Here is an 18773-nt window from a genome sequence, read left to right as displayed (position 1 = left end):
TGTGTGTGTGTGTGTGTGTGTGTGTGTCTTTCGGCTTTTCCCGGTTAGGGGTCGCCACAGCGGAACTCTGGTCCGCTAATGATTGGCAGTAGAGTTTTACATGCTGGCTTGCCGGGCCTAACGCAAAACCTTCAACGAAGGAACGCCCATTCGCGCATGTCGTCACACAGTAGACGCTCTAACTGAGAATCGAATGAGCAACGTCTAACTGTGAGGCGACAACGCTACCGCAGCACCACCACCGCAGTATACAAGAGAGGATAGTGAAAGGGGAAATTAAGAAGAAATAAATTCTAAAGTTAGTAGTGAGAGTGAACAGTACTGACTATGAGCAGAGGAATAGTAGAAAGGGGAAAGAGGGCAAATGTGAATGTTCAAGAGATAGAAGAGGAGGAATACAGTGAACTAGGACTAGTAGACTATGGGGAGTGGGATGCAGTGAACTAAGACTAGTAAATTGTGGGGAGTGAGTAAGGGCACGAGGCAAAATTACACTGCCACCTAGTGAGCAGAAATGGATACTACAGCAGGTAGCCAGGAAAAGATAAATAGGTGGGGAAGAATAAGGTAAGTAGCGAGGGAAAATCTAACAGAAGAGGCTTTTAGTCAGGGAAAGGAGTCTGGCTGCTGGTTATCCTGACTCAGTGGCTAAATTAGTTTACAAGCTAAAATACGGGACAAAAACTGAATAAGCTTACAATATGGGTCAATAGAGAAACATACTTTGCAAGTTCTGTAAAAACAGGTGAGAGCATTGGGCAGCAAAAGGATGGTCTACTTTGGCAAGGCTTGAGGTGGATCAGGGGGTTCTTAGAAGCCAGGCAGGTCTCTTCTTGCAATGTAGTGGTTAGCTTTTTTTTGTAAGTTCTGTAAAAACAGGTGAGAGCACTGGGCAGCAAAAGGATGGTCCACTTTGGCAAGGCTTGAGATGGATCAGGGGGTTCTTAGAAGTCAGGTAGGTCTCTTCTTGCAATGTAGTGGTTAGCTTTAGTATTTTAGTGTACTTCGAGGTTCAGGGGCACACAGCAGCCAGGGAAAGGTGTAGATAGTAAAATACTTAGAAAAAGGACAGATGAGCCACTTCTCAAGCTTCAGAAAAGGATTCGATCATAGTGCAAGACAGCTGCTTTCTGAAAGTCACTCATCAGGTTTAATGTTAAGTGGTCCAAGCATAAGTGTATTAAGACTAATACAGACAGAAGCAGCAAGTGAATTTGAAACTACAGCTACCCATTCACAGAATCCTCATACAAAATATATACCATCATACCAGTGAGTAAAGCCTACGTGCTGAAAGGCAAAAATTTCACAATATAATTAAATTTACTTATTTTAAAAAGTAAGTAAATTGGCTCACTTCACACCTTTTCAGACATGAAGCCAGTAATAAGAGCAAGTTTTAAGTAAAATTGTATAAATAGTTGAATTTGTGTAATACTTGCATAAATACAGACTAATTATATAGTGTACACAAAGTGTGTGTAGGTGGGGTATTACATAATATATATGGAATTACACAAACACAGTTTAGGAGGCATATTTATAGCATAGCAGTTGTCAGTGGCGCAATAAAAGCACACTTGCCTTTTGTGCTGGAATATCAGAAGGCTGCATGTTCTATGTCCACCAAAGGCATATTAATTTCCAATACTGACAACAGTACAGCACTCCTGCCATCCTTTGGCTGAGATGTTAAGCTGAGGAACCATCTGCCTCAGTTGGTAGCAGCTCAGTTGGTTTTAAAAGATCTCATGACACCAATCAAAAAGAGTAGGGCAAATTTCCTGACACCTTGGCCAGAGCTCCTTTACCAGTATAAACGCCATCTTGAGTCTCATCTGAAAAAAGGTCATTGGTCTAGTGGGACTAACCCAGTCAAAGGATAAAATAAATAAATATTACTACATAATATTTCCGCATAAGATTATGCAAAGATTTGGGTGTAGCAGGATTTCAGCAAGTCACAACTCAAAAAAAATTCAGTTAGCAGTACCTCTCACTTCAGATTAAACATTATCCTTTTACTCAACACTAGAGTACAGTTTGAGACAGCAAAACACCTTTCTGAGTACAGGAAAGCTTAACAGGATCAAACTTTGATGTATGACATGCTTTCATTTCAGCTCACCAAAATTTAACACAATGTTTGCATTTTCTTGCAAAATTAACAACTTTACAAAAATTAAAATGAAACGTACCCTATTAAGATTTTCATATGTTAGCTATCAACTTTCTAACAATTTCTAGCAATCAGAAAGATATCACAAAAAGCAAAGCTGCTTTTTCTCCCATCTGCTATGGAAAATAAACTGCAAAATACACACATTAATTCTATTACCTTTTTTAGCAAACTCCAGATGTGTTCGCATATGTGAGGGCAGATGGGAGCCAGTAACAAGGTCTGAACTTCAATAAACCGAAACACCAAATCTCTGTGCATTCCCTCGATGGCCAACTCGCGGTACTTATCCTTAGCTGCCTGAAATAATGTGAAACAGTTAACTTGAAAAGCACACATATTACTTGCCTTGTTGAGCAGAAATATAAAGAAACAAAAGACATTTCCTTAAAAACAGCTAAAAGTCCAGAATGGATAACTGGCAAATAACAATAATTTTCCCACTTACATACAACACTACATTTTCCAGATGTATGCCATGCATCAAACAAGACAGCAGCCAGCAATCAATTAGTAAAAAGGAAGAAGGGTCAGAATGAAGTTTTAGAAATGAAGATAACTGTAAAAAATAAATGCATTTTGTTAAGCCTCTTTACTACAGTACCGTGTAAATAATAAGAAATCAGTGACTAATTGGAGTTCCTAGATGCCCTCCATCTGGACAACCAAAGTCTACACTGTGCAATGCCTGTGGCATTTGCAGACACGTAATATGAAGTCCTATCAGCAGGCATTCAGTGTAACATACAGCGGCATGAATAGTTCACTGAGCAGTAGCTCATTGCACGCTTCATTCTACTGGTAGATCAAGCCTCTCAGGACACATCAGAGTAATAAGGCTATGGACAGCCACTTCCAAAGCTGCACTGGTCAGTATCAGTATTATTTCTGGAAGCAGAAACACCAGACCAAGAAAGCAGGCAATAAAGAGCAGCAAGATGTCTTAAACTTATAAGCAAACCTGGTTTACATATTTGTATTGGTTGATAAGCAGTTTCATTTGGGGTAACCCATTTTTAGTAGGAACCCGGGGAGAAAATCTCCACACAGATTTTAAAGAAAAGTCAAGAAATAAACAGTGGTGGTAAAAGCATATCATATGCAATACAATGCAATGCATTTCATTATCTGACAAAAACAGTTGCACAGAATGACACAGAAATATAAAAAGATAATATTAAAGAATATCAGTGATTGAAACAACAGTCATTATATGTTAGTTCTTGGAAAAATACAGTACCATTCTTAACATGATAGCAGACTTTTTTTTTCAGCACTTCTCTTAAAACAAGTCACTTCTCTCTGCATTCTGAACTTCTGATGGAAGGTATAAAGGAAGTTCCCACTTTATCCTTCCTTAACACTTACATTCACAGTAAAACAGTATGATGAGGAGCCAGTGTAAACAAAATCACCACAATTCTCAACATGATCTGGGAAGAACCAAGGAGAGCATGCAGAGAGCGCTGAGATGCCATCTTAGACATTGTGCCACAAATTTTCTACAGCAACCTGTTGTCTTAACACATCTCAGCCAGTAGGTTTTTACCATCAAAACAATTCCAAAACAGCTATGCTAGGAAAAAGTTTTAATTATGTCCTTATCTGTCAGCAGAAGATGACATAGTGAGGCAACCAACCAGACAAAAATTTGCTAACTTCACATCCTGTCTTGTCCTGTAAGAACACAGTAAACCATACAAGTGATTTGGAGCATATACCATTTGAATGTTCTCTTGACAATCACTGTACTGAAGAGGCACAAAGTCACTGGAACACAGCCATGATGCAGTACCTTTTATTAGACCAAAATAGGCTTGAAATTATTTGACCTTTTGAACTGGCATGAGCTCTTCATTGAGAGTTACATTGCTGACGTTTGATACAGTACTTCAAATTGCACTTTTGTCAAGAATCTAAAACAATGACTAAAATGGTTCCACAGAAAAAACAATTAGTAAAACCAAAAGAAAAATCTACCAAGGCTAGACCTTTCCACTGTGTGATTCCTTAAACTACCTGTATTAGAGGCAAAATGGGATATACGCAAATGACCCTGTCAGGACATCAGGTGTTTCAGTTAAATGGCAATTCTGAAGGTCCATGACATTTTTCTTTTTAAGCCCATTTATTTACAAATTTAGGCCAATAAAGCCAAAGTCCACTAGCTGTGGACATGCATGTTCCAGCCTTCTTATGGCATCAGCAGCACAGCATAAGTGCAATGTTTGACTAACCTTTAGAAACACAGGGTTGGCGTACCCTTCTTACTATCTTTTACTTTTGTCAAGAATGTCTTCTAAGCAGTGTTCATCTGCTAATAAAGGATTACCAACTATAACAAGAACGGCGTAATGTCTGCATCATTTATCCAAAGGACAACTATATAACATATTTATTGCATTTTCCTGCTGTTTGTTGCAAAAAAGAAAAAAACAAAAAAATTATCCTCGTTTCCCGTCTTTCCTGACCTAGAGTAGTCCAAATACAGGGTTTGCTGTATTCTGGACTTTTGGAAAGTTCCTGTGTTGCCCATTTCCTTTCTTGGATAAAGGGAGGCTTCTTTGTTCACCAGTGGCAGTGGGGAGCTTAGAGCAGCCTATCTATCCCTGGAGGAGTGTTCCCAGCACAATAATCTGGTGGTCTATTGGCCATTTTGGGCCAGTTTCTAGCTCTTTCAAGTCCCCCTGTATAAAACCCGCTTTGGCATGGTTTTTGTGCTTGTTACTACTCAGCCAAGCTCCTCGTGGTCCTGCAGAGTGGTGCTAGCAGCAGAGAGGCTAAAAGAGCGACTGCTAACCTGATAAAAGTGTTTTTTTCCTGCTACTACCTGGGCGACTGTCCGATCTAGCTAAACTGCAAGTATTTCTGCTTCTTGAACTGTTTTAAACTGTTTAAAGTCGTTTTTGCATCTGCACTTTTAAAGTTTGTCCTGTTTGTTGCATTTACCTGTTGAGGCTACACACTCAAGTGCACTAGCCTGTGTTACATATTTATTGCATTTTCCTGCTGTTTGTTGCAAAAAAGAAAAAAAACAAAAAAATGATCCTTGTTTCCCGTCTTTCCTGACCTAGAGTAGTCCAAATACAGGCTTTACCAATACTTACTTAAAAGATCCAGCACATTCATACCACCCAGTAACTCAATCATTCAGGTTTATGAATCCTTATGTGAGTCACAAATAATGGAGAAAAACAAGTGACAGACACAACAACACTGACTGATGTCTGATCTGTATTTGAGCTTTTATGCAAACACAAAATAAAAAACAAATACAGATAGGGAGATAAGGGAGTGAGGTGTGTTAAAGTTTAGAAACAGTTAACAAAATGGTAAAAAAAATGAGAAATGTTAGAAAAAATAATAAAAATATAACAAAGTCTCAAATATGAGGCAAAAAAGAATTATTAAAAATTGACTGGTTACTGATGGAGACTATGAGATGTAATACACAAGAATCACATAATGTGTTTGTTGATTTTGATTACTCCCATCTGACATATAACCATTTTCGCATACAACATTCAGGATAAACATTTCAGACCAATTGTTTCTGCTAGAAAAAAATTCTAAACTTGAAACAAACTTGAAACAATAGCAGCTTTTACATTGTAAAGGGTATCAATGCGAGTTTTCACATATAATTAAAGACTCTTGGCATTGGCTTGAAATTGAAAGGGAATTCAAATTCAATGAAAAAGGAAGTATATTAGATTTTTATTTGTTGTTATATATTATAGTATTATTTGTTTTGTATATTATACCACAAAGAAGGATCTTTTTTATTTTTGAAAAAATTTTAGACAAATACAGCAGTTACCACCATTGTTAAACGCAAAAATAGTTGATTTTTTGGAAAAGATACTGAACAACAATTATGTTTTTTTTGGAAGGATGTACATACAAAGGAATGGCTGGGGGAGAGGGCAAGAATTTACTTCATTTATATTAATTTATGTTTAGTTTTTTTTTATTGGGATTTAGAACTGGTTATTATTAGGAGAAATATTAGGATATTATTATTATGATTGATTCCTGGGAAAGATTCTGAAAGTGATTTTTCGCAAAAAAACATATTCAAATAGTTATTTACATTATGACAGCAACCATCCCCACTTCCAAAAGAGAAATTTGGTGAAAGGACAACTGGTTAGACACGTATCATCTCATCAGCCGCATGATCAGAATTTTATGGAGGAGAGTAAACATTTGTTTGATGAGTTTGCTGTTATAGGAACCTGTTAGATTCTCTGAAAGATAAGATCTAAGATAGAAAGGACAAAATATAAAAACAACAACCTAGGTACCAACTTAAGAATCAAAAATTCAAATCTGACAAGTAAAAGAAGTAAAAGAAATAATGACAAGTAAAATAATGCTAATATAATAATATAATAAAATAATTAATGATTTTAAAATTGTGTAATAAACAGTGTAATAAACAACAAATAAACTCAAGGAAAATACACTCACATACCACATATAGAAGAGATAGTTCTGAAAAGAGATTTTGAGGTATTAGTAGGATACAAAAAACAAAAAAAATACAAAAGTGAAAAAAGTAAAAAATAAATAAATAAATAAATAATGGCAAATATATAAAATGACAAAAACACTCAATAAACACACTAACTGTAATTTATGTCTAATTGTAATAATAATTGCAATGGGTTATTTACCACTAGTATTGACGCTACTATGCACAGAATGCTAGGGGAGAAAAAAAGAAAGAATAAAGGAGAGAATCATGAGACATGTAAAACACAAATACAGGCTTTGCTGTATTCTGGACTTTTGGAAAGTTCCTGTGTTGCCCATTTCCTTTCTTGGATAAAGGGAGGCTTCTTTGTTCACCAATGGCAGTGGGGAGCTTAGAGCAGCGTATCTATCCCTGGAGGAGTGTTCCCAGCACAAGAATCTGGTAGTCTATTGGCCGTTTTGGGCCAATTTCTAGCTCTTTCAAGTCCCCCTGTATAAAACCCACTTTGGCACGGCTTTGCGCATAGCGCAGCTTAATTGAGTTTAAACCATTCTCGGCTCCACAAAGTCTGCTCTTCACTTTTTCCCTTACAACTGATCTAGTTCTCATAATAAACACCCTATTCCTACTCTAAAGCCTGGCACTTGCTCACTAAAGCAATTATATAAGTCAGCACTAAAAAATTAAAAGCACTACACCCTCACAAACTCCCCTTGAGTACCTTGTTCCCCATTGGCCTTTTTTTTCAATTATAAAGGAATTCCCAATACTATTCTAACATGTCCAAAGGTCAGTTGTCAATCTCCTCTCCAGTCCAGCTGTGGAATCTGGGAATCTTGAGGCAATGTTACAACTGCCTCATGTACACAGACAACCCTCTCCTCCTCCCAACAAATTCCAAAACATGTGAGAGATGCAACCATATAGCCAAACTGGAGGCTAAGCTCTCTCATCTCAGTACTGGCGTAACCAGTCAGGAGGAGAAGGAAACCACACTCACTACAATTCCAGTCTCACATAGACCTACCACGACAGCAAACCAAACACAAACACACAAAAACATACTCGGAGGCTCTAAATAAAAATCTGCCTAAGCAGCAGAGACCTCCAAAGCAGACACCCAAGCAACCGCTACCCCAAAACAAAACAAGTGCAACACATAGCTCACAAAGCCAGTGTGCCGAACAGTCACAGCCCTTAAGGCTAAACAACACACCTGATACACTTGTAATAGGTGACTATCATCAGGCACACTGACGTCCCGCTCACCAGGCTGAACAAGGAGAAGGTCACGGTGAGCTGCCTGTTGGGCGCTATGATCCGCCACATAACACAAGCACTCAGGTCACACCAAGGCAAGTACAAATATGACTCAGTCATTGTCCATGCTGGTGTGAATGACCTGAGACGTACCTCCCTGGACTACATGAAAAGAGACATAGAGGAGCTCTCTGAGCATGTAGCCCAGGCCGGTATGACCCTGACCTTGAGTAGCATCTTACCCTCGCCAAGAATGATGCCACAATATGAAGACAAGATGATCAACTTCAACAATTGGCTTAAGTATTGGTGTAATTCAAAGGGGATCCAATGCCTGTCAGCCTGGGATGACATGCTCGACAAGCCACGATGCTTCGCTAGGGACGGCTTGCACCTGTTACCCCTGGGCTTTTAGATATTGGCAAGGCTCAAAAGACAAACCCACCTCCATAGGTATCACAAGGTATAAGAAACTAAGAGTAATGCTACTCAACGCCAGAAGTCTAAACCTCAAGATGCACGTACTCAAACTCTCCTTAGCATGGAGAACATCGATATCTGTGCAGTAACAGAAACCTGGTTCAAGGCTCCCGAGAGCACCCCAGCACTAACAGTTTATACTTCATACCATGCTTTTCGGCCCCAAAACTTGGACCAAACCACAAAAGGAGGGGGAGTATCAATATTCGTCAAAGATACCCACACCTCCAGGTTGGTAGCACAGCACGAAGCATCAGAGACTATCCATGTGCAACTAACAGTGGGTAAAACTGCCTTCCAGTTTATAGCCTGCTACAGACCACCCTCCCAAACCCAGGAACCCCACTCGGCCTTCCTGAGAAAACTGGAAAATATGAAGGTCTCTCCAAACACCATTATATTGGGTGACTTTAACTACCCAAACAGACTGGGGGCATTACTCTAGCTCCAACACCTTAGCCCAAAGGTTCCTAGAATTTATACTCAAATGCTATGGAATAACTTGTTACCACTCCCACAAGAGGGGAAAACATACTGGACCTGATCATCACCAACACGGGGGCTCTATGCTCCAGACCAGAAGTGTATCCCTCACTGGTAAGATCAGACCATAAACTAATCTCACTGGATATTCACATCCCGACCCCACCCCCTGCCCAGAAAACCACAGTGAAAAACTTCTCTAAAGCAAATTTCACACTCCTCAAAACCGAGGTGGAATCCTTCAAAGCCCCCGGGGCCTGTGGGAAATACGGCCCAGACCGCAGAATCCTTTATAAACGCATTCTATGAACACCTTCAGGAATGCATGGATCATGCAATCCCAAAAAAACCCAAGACCAAATCCTCCAAAGGCAGGCGTCCTGTCTGGTGGACCCCCAGCCATAAACAAACTATACAATAGAAGGAAGAAGCTACTACATGATAGAGCAAAATCCCAAAGAGGAAAGGCATCTCTGATCAGTATTAGCAAAAAACTACGGGCACTCATAAAATCGTCTAAGACCAGCTTCAAGAGAAAAATTGCACAGGACACTATGGATTATCACAAGGCTTTCTTTAGTTATGATAGGAACCTGGGTGGGAATTCCCAAATTTGCCCAGAATTAGTCCAAAATGACAAAAAATACACCAAACCCACAGACATTGCCAACATCCTAGCTGGCAGGCTCAGCGCAACCCCCCCCCCCACCAAAAGGGCAAATATCTATCCCAGCAGAGTGCTGCCCCCCCTGACATCTCAGATGCTCAGGTAAGAGCTGCCCTCTCCAAAACAAAAAACACAGCATCAATGGGACCAGACAGTGTCCCGGGCTGCGTCCTACATGAACTTCAAGAAGAGCTAAACCCAAACATAAAACTACTGTTCAATCTCAGCCTTACTACAGGATATGTACCCAAAGAGTGGCGTACAGCAACAGTGGTCCCTCTCCACAAAGGTGGTGCCTCAACGGATCCTGGAAACTATCGCCCCATAAACCTGACTAGCTTGGTCTGCAAAGCTATGGAAAGGATCATCATGGACCTCATAAATAAAGATATTGGGGACCTACAGACACTGGATCCTACCCAGTTCGGCTTTGTTAAGGGCAGATCCTGCCTCTTAAACCTGGTCGATTTCTTTGAAACAGTCACCAAGGCCATTGACGAGGGGAAGGTGGTCCTCACAGCCTACCTGGATCTCGCAAAAGCCTTTGATACAATACCCCACTTGGGCATTATAGATAAGCTCACCAGCTTAAATATAAACCCCTATGTCACTAGATGGGTTGCAAACAGGCTCAAGGACAGAACCCACATGGTTAGAATTGCTGGAGCCATGTCAGACTCCAAACCAGTTACAAGTGGTGTCCCACAAGGCTCAGTCCTGGGACCTCTCTTGTCCAATATATATTTCTCGGAGGTACAGGCCAAAACGGAAGGACTGTGGCTGACCAAGTTCACAGATGACTGCAAACTAAATGCCATAATTGACTCTCCAGCCGACACAAGCATCCTACAAAAGGGCCTCATAGAAACAGACAACTGGTGCCAGAGCCATGGCCTCAAGCTAAATGCCAAAAGGTGTATAGTCATCCCCTTTGGCAAAAACAAAGTGCCCACAAATTACCACATAGGAGAAATCCATTAAGTACGGAAGAAGTAATTAGGGACCTGGGGACCCAAGTTGACAGCAATCGCTCATTTGAAAACCACGTGACCAAAGTGGTTACAAAAACATTTTATATAGCCCACCTAATCATGAAGGGATTCACATCTAGATCAGGGGAGGTCATTGTGCCTCTTTACTCATCCCCTCATCGGCCCATAATTGATTACAATGCCCCTTTTGGGATGTACCTTACCAGACACCTGCAGCAACTTTAAAGACCCCAAAAGTACCTCACCAAGAGGATCAAAGGGCGCAAACAGATCCCATATGGTGCCCGGTTAAAGAAACTCCAGCTCTACTCAGTGGCATACCGCCTGCTCAGAGGCGATCTGTGCCTGACGTATAAAGACATGTCCAACCCGAATTAATGGACATGCTGCACCTCAGAAAATCCAAATCCCATCGAGCTACGCGCTCGAGAGACTTGAACCTCAGCACTGAAATAAATAGGACATGCTGGAGGGACAGATTCATAACCCAGAGGCTCCCTTCACTCTGGAATAAAATCCCAGTCCAGGTTAGGCAGAGTCCCTCACTGACTCTCTTCAAGAGGAATCTTGATGAGTGGATGGGAGATCGTAGGTTTACCCCGGGTATCACTTCTGTGTCACTGTTAGACAGAGGCACAGTATACTAACTCGAAAAAGGGCATAGCAAAATTCATTTAAAATGGGTGGCAAAAGCCAAACACACTCTGGCTAGGCTTATAAATGCCCTAGGGCAGATAGCCTGGTATGAACCTATGAACTAATTTGACTCCAACAAGGACTGCAGGCTTTCTACTTTAGTGCCAACTGGGACTGGCAGCAGAACAAAAACCTGGACAAGAGACAGCCCACTTCCAGGAGCAAAGCAAACACCCGGGTAACAGCACTCCCCCCTCGAAGCTTCCCCTTTAAGAAAGGCAAGGGATTCTATTATAACTTTTGTCAAGAATGGAAAGTACATAATTTATTTCCAATTGACTAAAAAAAGCTGAAGAGTGCTTTTGTGGAAAACGTGGAGATCGGCTGTCACAGATGACTGCACCTCAGAGATAGACTGTGTGTGTGTACTTGACTCTGTAGACAGCCAGGTCTTGCCATGCTATAAAAATCAAAGTGTGGCACATTACACAGAGCCAGTATTCATTTAGCAGAGAAGATGAGACTCAGAGAGACTACTCTGACATTTTAATAGACGATAAATCACAGTACAAGAAATGTGTAGGGTGATTACTTAAAAGTTTTCTCTTCTTCTAGTTCTGAATGGAAAATGTGCTGACAGATTAACATACTGGCTCAAACTTTCACACTGAAACCATTTTAGCCAGGAACTTTTGCCCCATATGCAAGGAAATCATCTCTAAATGGAAAATCTGGAAAGTATCATCTCATCAGTAAGAACAAAGTTCTAAAATTTTACACTCAAACTATGTCAATCAAGAAGTGAACTTTCCATGATAGAATAGTGTAATTAGGTCACGTGACATAATTCCACTTTTAAAAGAAATGCATCTTAGCACGGGTACCTCTTCAGATCACTCCTCTCACTTTCATAGTAATCTATCAGTCAACAGAGACAGTGTTATTCTACAAGCCTATCTACTTTGAGGGCTTATCAGCAAAACTATCCTCTTTCAGAATGAGTAATGAGTTGCTTGCACAAATTATAGGTGCAGAGTACAAAAGTAGCGCTACCTAGAATATCACACTTTCCATACCCTGATCAGCTCTTGGACTGAATCTGCAAGCTGCAATGGTAAATGAAGGTACAAGTAAAAGATGAGATCACACCGGTACAGACATCCTGGACAGAACTTCCCTAAATCAAGTAGTGACTGACTGAACACACCCACGGAACTCTGGTCTCCTGTCAAAGACTGACAGCAAGTAACATCCTGTTTGCTCATAACAGCAGCAAAGTGGTGCAGCAGTTAATTTTGTCGCCTCATAACAAAAGGTTCTCCAATTTGATTCTCGGCTGGGGTAACTTCTGTGCAGAGTCTGCATATGCCGCCAGCGTTCGAGCGGATTTCCTACGGGTAACTCCGGTTTCCTCCCACATTCCAAAGACATGTGCCTGGAGCGTTTCTCTCCAGGCCTCTGCTGAAAATATGCTCTGTCCTAGTCGGATTTTCCTGGTCAACAAATGTCCCTTAAGAACATCAGGTGTTTCAGCTATATGGCGATTCTGAATGCCCATGACTTTTTTTTCTTTATAAGTCATTTAATGGACAAATTCAGGCCAATAAAGTCTTTAGCTGTGGGCATGCACGTTTTAGCCTTGTTATGGCCTCATCACCACCGAACAATTGGACTGTTTGATTAAGCATTAGAAACACAGGGCTGTTATGCCCAGCTGATGTCCATTACTGTTATGGTGTCTGCAAAATATCCCAACTAGCAAACTAAAATAATGAGTAAAGAGGTCACGCAGAAAAACCAATCAGTAAAAACTAAAAGAAATAAAGCCAAGCTAGAATTTCCACTGTGTGATTCCTCAAACCGCATATTAAGAGGCATATGGAATGTACGCAAATGACCCTTAAGAACATCAGGTGTTTCAGCTATATCTTCTTCTTCATCTTTTGGCTGCTCCCGTTAGGGGTCGCCACAGCAGATCAACTGTTTCCATTTCTTCCTGTCCTCTGCATCTTGCTCTGTCACACTAACTACCTGCATGTCCTCTCTCACCACATCCATAAACCTTATCTTAGGCCTCCCTCTTTTCCTGTTACCTGGCAGCTTCATCCTTAGCATCTTTTTCTCAATATACTCTGCATCCCTCCTCAGCACATGTCCAAACCAACGTAATCTTGCCTCTCTGGCTTTGTCTCCAAACCTTCCAACCTGGGCTGACCCTCTAATATACTTAATCCTAATCCTGTCCATCCTCGTCACACCCAGTGCAAATCTTAACATCTTCAACTCTGCCACGTCAACCTCTGACTCCTGCCTTTTTTTCAATGCCACTGTCGCCAACCCATATAACATAGCTGGTCTCACTACCCTCTTGTAGACCTTCCCTTTCACTCTTACTGGTACTCGTCTGTCACAAAATACTCCAAATCACAAATCAGGTGTTTCAGCTATATGGCGATGCTAAATGCCCATGACTTTTTTCTTTTTAAGTCATTTAATGGACAAATTGGGATATTTTGCAGACATTGACAAAGGACATTCACTTGGAATAGAGTGATACACACAGTATTTTCAGATGTAGCTTGTTGCACGAAGCACAACTTCCATTAAGAGCGCACAGGGAACACACAGTCCTGGAGCTGGGCTTCCCTCTCCCTCCCGGCCCCAAATAAGACTCCACACTGACCACAGCTCTAGAGTTGAGTCTTCAACTGAGTGTTCCAGGCCAAGTCCACCACCAACCTCTCTGTGAAACCAGTGCTCTATGTCCCTGCTCCAAGTAGCTAGCACACACACATTTGATTTTCATATGCACTTGCGCGCACACACACACACACACACACACACACACACACACACCTGGGAATGGCTTGCACAGACTTATCAGCTATGTCCCTTCTGCCCAGACGATAAGGTAGATACAGTCACCAGTACACTCCCAAGCCAGATACACAAGGAGTACATCAACTCAAATAACAAAATATTGGAAAAAATAGAAGAAGCTCTAAACAGATGCTCAGAAGAGCAGATAAAACTGCAAAAATCAGTGTTTGAAATAAAGAAAAGGCTGGCCAAGTATGATATCAATGTTTCAAAAAATGGCACCATTAGAGGCTGAGCACATAAGGAAAATCTGAGATTTTCTGCTGTACCAGAGAAACTAGAAGGAACAGACTATATTATCTTTTAGAAGGCACAAATAAATAACTGGACTGGCATTTCGCAGCAGGAACTGTTAATTGAAAGGGCACACATTGTGTATGCTCCAAATCTTGCCATGAGAAAGCAACCAAAACCAGTATTAGCAAAGATCCAAACCTACCAGCAGAAGAGAGCAGATCCTGCCAAAACTGCAGCAAAAGGGCAAAGTATTAACTGCTGGAGACAGTACAACATTTGTGGAAAATGAGTATCCATCCTACAACAGGCAGAAGAAAAACAAATTTATCCCAGTAATCAGGGAACAGACAAGGCAGGTGCAAGATTCATGTTACTGTAACCAGCTGTCATCAGAATTTTTTTCTGGAGTATCAAAGTCATACATTTTTTTTATACAGAGCAGGCTGAGAAGGAAATATAAAAGCTTCTCCAACAAAAAGTGAGCAATCAAGCAGAAGTAGCATCTACTTCTCATTCTTCTGATAATAAAATAAACATACAGACTTTGCCAGTGAAAACTTTTCCACAGTTCCAAAGGAAAATGCTTTAGAGAGAGAAAAGCACAGGAATTTACTAGAAGAATCAGGAGTATCTTGGACTTGAATTGGAATTTGGTGATGAACAGGAAGATGATTAGCAACACGGAAATTATTGAATAAATGTGAAACTGAAAAGCACTGATCACATTTGTGAAATATGTCTGCTTAAGAAAAATTGGAAAGAGTGGACTTTTGCTGGTTTTGTTAAATTTGTGGGGAAATGAAACCATTTACCTCACTCCATGTCATTAACTGTTGGAAGGACACTGAGGGGAGGGGGAAAAGGAGGAAAAGAGTAACTAAGTAAAACAATTCCTGCTTGTAACAGTATTTCTATGAAACTTTTCCTAACAGATATTGCAGGTTTTTATAAGCAAAACAGTTTTAGTTGTTCTTGGATGTGATAAAGTTATTAATGTAAATATATTTTTTGTTTCTTTTTTAGTATTAAGAAATGTAGGCATTACAGTGCACAGTGCAAAAGGAAGAAGTAAGATTCGACAAAACATATTTAAGTTCACAGGTGGTAATTTTGGGTTGTTGAGCTTGGGGATGGGATGAAAAAGTGCAAAGATCATAAATAAATAAATAAATAAATATATATATATATATATATATATATATATATATATATATATATATATATATATATATATATATATATATATATATATATATATATATATAGGGGTCCTATCAGCATTTCAAATGTTGAAAACGCCAAATTTTATTTAATCGAACTGGGCAATGCAGCAATTGCCTCATGTACACAGACAACCCTCTCCTCCTACCACCCAACACTACAACCTGTGAGAGATGCACTTATATAGCCAAACTGGAAGCAAAGCTCTCTTCCCCCAAGACTGGACTAGACAGTCAAGAGGAGAAGGTAAACACTTGCACCACACCACACTCATCACATAGTCCCTCAAAACCTACACCACCAAAACACTCACATAGAAACATAAAACACACACCTACATTCGCGGAGGCTCTCAATTAAAACCTGCCCAAGCATCAGGGACATCCAAAGCATAAACGCAAGCAAACTCCACCCCCCAACACAACCCAAATGACACATAGCCCACAAACTCAGTGTGCCACTCAACCACAGCCCATAAGGCATAACAACGTACCCAACACTCTAGTCATAGGTGACTCTATAGTCAGGCACACTGATGTTCCACTCACTAGACTAAACAAGGAGAAAGTTACTGTCAGGTGCCAGGATCCGCCACATAACTCATGCACTCAGGTCACTCCACAATAAGTACAAATATGACACTGTCATTGTCCATGTTGGTGTGAATGACTTGAAACGTACCTCCCTGGACTACATGAAGAGAGACATGGAGGAGCTCTCCAATCTTGTATCCCAGGCAGGTATGACCCTAACCCTGAGTAGCATCCTGCCATCACCCAGAATGATACCACAGTACAAGGACAAAATGATTGACTTCAACAATTGGCTAAGCTTCTGGTGTCATTCTAAGGGGATCCAGTATTTGTCTGCCTGGGACGACATGATCGACAGTCCACGATGCTTTGCCAGAGATGGCCTGCACCTGTCGCCCTTAGGATTCCGGATAATGGCTAAGGCTCCTGCCACCCCTATAGTGCCTTTTTTAGGCAAGGTTCAAATGACAAATTCACCACCGTAACAGGTACAAGCAAGCAAAATCTGAGGGTAATGCTACTCAATGCTAAAAGTCTAAACCTCAAAATGCACTCACTCGAGGCACTCCTTAAAATGGAGAACATTGACATCTGTGCAGTGACAGAGACCTGGTTCAACACTCCAGAGAGCACCCCTGCATTACCAGGCTTCAATTCATACCACACCTTTCGGCCACCTAACCCAGAAAGAAGCACTAAAGGAGGCGTGTCCATATTCATTAAGGATATCCACACCTCCAGGCTAGTTGCACAGCATAATGCATCCGAGATTATCCAAGTGCAACTAACTCTGAGCAAGACCGCAATCCAAATTGTAGCTTGCTACAGACCCCCACCATGCCCCAGGATTCACACTCCTCATTTCTTGATACACTGGAAAGTATTAGGGTACAACCCAACACCCTAATAATGGACGATTTCAACTACCCCACCATTAACTGGGAAAACTACTCATGTACCAACTCTTTTGCTCAACGTTTTCTAGAATTTATAAATTCCAATGCCTTGGATCAACTTATTCACACCCCCACCAGGGGCAGCAATATCCTAGACCTGGTCATTACCAACATGGGAAACCGGTGTTCCACACCAGAGGTCAATTCCTCGATGGTCAGATCCGACCACAAGCTAATCAGCCTAGACATCCACATCCCACCCCCAGCCCCAATTAGGGAAACCATCATAAAAAACTTCTCAAAAGCCAACTTCACACTTCTAAAGACAGAAGTGGCAAACTTCATGACACCCATGCAGACGGACAATAGAGGTATGACTGCCGAATCCTACACAAATGCACTTTATAAGCACTTACACAAGTGCATGGATCATGCTATCCCTAATAGAACCAAGATGTTATCCTCCAAAAAAAGAACCAAGATGTTATCCTCCAAAAAAAGAAAGCCAATCTGGTGGTCCTCTGCCATAAACAAACTCTACAACAGAAGAAAGAAACTGTTGCAAAAAAGAGTAAAATCCCATGACCGGATGAACTCCCTGGTCAACCTCAGTAAGAAGCTGAGATCTCTCATAAAATCCTCCAAAGCTAGTTACGAAAAACACATTGCCACTGACTCTAAAGACAACCACAAAGCATTCTATAGCTATGTCAAGAATCTAAATGGGAACACTCAGATCTGCTCTGAGTTACAGCATAATGGCACTAAATATACAGAACCAATTGATATTGCCAACATCCTAGCAGATAGGTTCAGTGCTAACTTTACCCCCCTCTCACTCCCTAGAGGGCCCATCTCTATACAGGAAGAATGCAAAGTTCCTATAATCACGGCTGCACAGGTAAAAAACACATTCTCCAAAGCCAAGAACACAGCATCCATGGGACCTGACAATATCTCAGGCTGCGTTCTACACGAACTACAGAATGAACTGGCATCCTACCTAGGTACCATGTTCAATCATAGCCTCACCTCAGGCTTTGTACCCACTGAATGGCGCACCGCGACAGTTATCCCACTCCACAAAGGGGGAGCCACAAAGGACCCCGGGAACTACTGCCCCATTAGCCTGACGAGCCTGGTCTGCAAGGCCATGGAATGTATCATCGTGGAACTCATAAACAAAGACATTGGTGATCTCCAAACTCTGGACCCTACTCAGTTTCGATTTGTGAAAGGCAGATCATGTCTCCTAAACCTGATTGACTTCTTTGAAGCAGTCACCAAAGTCATAGATGATGGTAAAATGGTTCACACAGCTTATCTAGATCTTGCCAAGGCTTTCAACACCATCCCCCAGTCAGGAATTATAGATAAGCTCACTAAACTAGGTATAAATCCCTATGTCACAAGATGGGTTGCCAACTGGCTCATGGACAGAACGCACACTGTAAAAGTAGCGGATTCCAAATCCGACATCAGACCAGTGACAAGTGGAGTACCACAGGGTTCAGTCCTGGGTCCTCTCCTGTTTGGTATCTACTTCTCTGAAGTGCTGGCCAACACAGAAGGTCTTTAGCTAACAAAGTTTGCAGATGACTGCAAACTAGGAGCCATAATCGAAACTCCTAACAATGTGGACAAACTACAAAAGGGCCTCACTGAGACAGATACCTGGTGTCAAAGCCATGGCCTGAAGCTCAATGCCAAAAAGTGTATTGTCATCCCCTTTGGTAAAAACTCTGTACCCATGAACTACCACATAGTAATGCTGAAAATGTGATGAGACCTTGGGACACAGGTGGACAGTAGTCTCTCCTTTGATAATC

General features: G+C 41.1%; 1 protein-coding gene across 1 annotated transcript in view; it reads right to left on the bottom strand.

Annotated features, from left to right (window-relative positions):
- The window catches only part of LARS1 (leucyl-tRNA synthetase 1), a 1303086-nt gene that overhangs the window by 199878 nt on the left and 1084435 nt on the right, over positions 1-18773 (bottom strand). The window contains exon 25 of the mRNA XM_044064023.1: positions 2339-2479. Coding sequence (XP_043919958.1) covers positions 2339-2479 — 141 coding nt within the window. The remainder of the gene's footprint in view (positions 1-2338; positions 2480-18773) is intronic.

This window comes from Protopterus annectens, chromosome 2.part2 (genome assembly GCF_019279795.1).
Source record: "Protopterus annectens isolate FY-2018-M chromosome 2.part2, PAN1.0, whole genome shotgun sequence".
NCBI lineage: Eukaryota > Metazoa > Chordata > Ceratodontiformes > Protopteridae > Protopterus > Protopterus annectens.
Note: the sequence above shows the minus strand (reverse complement) of the source record. Positions and strands in the feature narration are given on the sequence as shown.